Source organism: Heterodontus francisci, unplaced genomic scaffold (assembly GCF_036365525.1).
Source record: "Heterodontus francisci isolate sHetFra1 unplaced genomic scaffold, sHetFra1.hap1 HAP1_SCAFFOLD_91, whole genome shotgun sequence".
Classification (NCBI taxonomy): Eukaryota; Metazoa; Chordata; class Chondrichthyes; order Heterodontiformes; family Heterodontidae; genus Heterodontus; species Heterodontus francisci.
Window position 1 is genome coordinate 5,491,888 of NW_027140989.1, and position 1,968 is coordinate 5,493,855.

The 1,968-nt window shown below is 52.6% G+C and overlaps 1 protein-coding gene across 1 annotated transcript; it reads left to right on the forward strand.

Annotated features, from left to right (window-relative positions):
• Positions 1 to 1,441: 1,441 nt before the first annotated feature.
• On the forward strand, positions 1,442 to 1,747 carry LOC137361697 (histone H4-like). The gene has a single exon (XM_068026398.1). It carries the CDS (start codon positions 1,442 to 1,444, stop codon positions 1,745 to 1,747), a length of 306 nt encoding a protein of 101 aa, XP_067882499.1.
• Positions 1,748 to 1,968: the final 221 nt, after the last annotated feature.

Genomic DNA, 1,968 nt, shown 5'->3' on the forward strand with positions numbered 1-1,968 from the left:
TGTCCCCTTCCCCGTCAGGTCAGATTACCTGCAGGTGCTGGGGAGATGATTCGGAAGGGCTGGGGCGTGCACCAAAACCTGGGAGGAGCGAGTAGCCAAGGGACAACAAACGTTGAGCATGTGGGGACAGCGATCTCTCTCCATTGTGGGTAAGAACCTGGTCATCATGTCCGAGGCGCTCACGTGGTTGCTGTATGGGGCGCAGGTCTGGCCCGTACCCTACTCCTGCCCTGTGGCAGTCACCCGAGCCATTTTCCGCTTCATCTGGGGATCTAAAATGGACCGGGTCCGGAGGGACACGATGTTCAAATCTTTGGACAAGTGCACTAAAAATGTACCCAACGTGGCCCTCATCCTGATGACCACCTTTGTGTGCGGCTGCATCAAGCTGTGTGTAGATCTCCAGTACGCAAACTCCAAGTGTGACTACGTGCTGAGTTTCTATCTGTCCCTGGTGTTGTGAAGGATGGGCCTGGTCACGTTGCCGCGGAACGCTCCATGCAGTTGGACCGTGCCGTACCACCTATCCTTCGTGGAGCAGTTTCTGCGGAAAAACACCTTTGACCACCGGTCCATCAGGCAGTGGTCTGCACGGAATGTCCTCAAGGCCCTACAGGAAAAGGAGACGGGGGCTCCTGTCGGATGGTTCCCCGAGCAGACCGCCAAAGTCATTTGGCGGAATGCCTCATCACCAGAACTTTCAAACAAGCACCAAGATGTAGCTTGGCTAGTGGTGAGAAGTGCCCTCCCAGTCAGATCCTTCCTGCACGCCCGAAGTCTCGCCCCCTCTACACTAGCTGTGGTGGGGAAGAGACGGTTGCCCACCTCCTCCTGGAATGTGTCTTTGCAAAGCAGGTGTTGAAAGAGATGCAGTGGCTGTTGACGAGGTTCATCCCAAGCAGCTCTGCAACACACGAGTCTGTGCTCTCCGGGCTGTTCCCAGGGACGCACACCGAGGCAAACGTCAATCGCTGCTGGAGGAAGATCAATTCGGTGAAAGACGCCCTTTAGTCTGCCCGAAACTTGCTGGTCTTCCAGCGCAAAGAGTTGTCCACGACCGGAAGTTGCAGACTGGCATATTGCAAGGTCCAGGACTCCGTGTTGAGGGACGCACTAAAGCCTGGGGCAGCCGCAGCAAAGGCTCAATGGGGAAAGACCACAGTGTAAGGTCCCCCCCCCCCCCCACCAAGCTGTACTGAGGGGCTAGATTCATGGGAAACCCCTCGAACTGTATCGGGAAATGTTTTTGTGCTGTAAATGTAAAAATGTATATGGCATGACAATGAAATGGAAGGGTTGTGAGGCAACTCAAAATTGTATAGAAGGAAACTGATCACCTTTGCACTGTTTGTATTTTTTGACTTGATGCTGTTTTAAACTGTTTTGGAATGTAATTTTTACAGATTTATATGAATAAAATATATTTTGGGAAGAAAAAAAAATGTCAGGCAGAGGAGGCAAAGGGCTGGGCAAAGGCGGAGCAAAGTGGCACCGCAAAGTGCTTCGTGATAATATCCTGGGAATCACCAAACAAGCAATCCGCCACCTGGCTCGCCGTGGCTGGGTCAAGCGGATCTCGGGTTTGATCTATGAGGAGACTCGCGGGGTGTTGAAGGTTTTCCTGGAGAATGTGATCAGGGATACGGTCACCTACACTGAGCATGCCAAGCGCAAGGCGGTCACTACCATGGATGTGGTGTGCGCTCTGAAACGGCAGGGCCGCACTCTCAACGGATTCGGCTGCTGAACAACTCGACCCTTTCCACCAAACACACAACAAAGGCTCTTCCAGGAGCCACCCACTGCCTCACAGAGAGAGCAGTGATCTGGCAACGGGAGATCGGATACACTGATTCGAATTGTCTGGAATAAATCTGTGCTGTGTTCAGGTTTAAACCTGGAATCCCTGAGGCTAACATTTCAGTTGCAGCAAGGATGTGCAGTGGATTTGATTTTCTAAACGGGCTG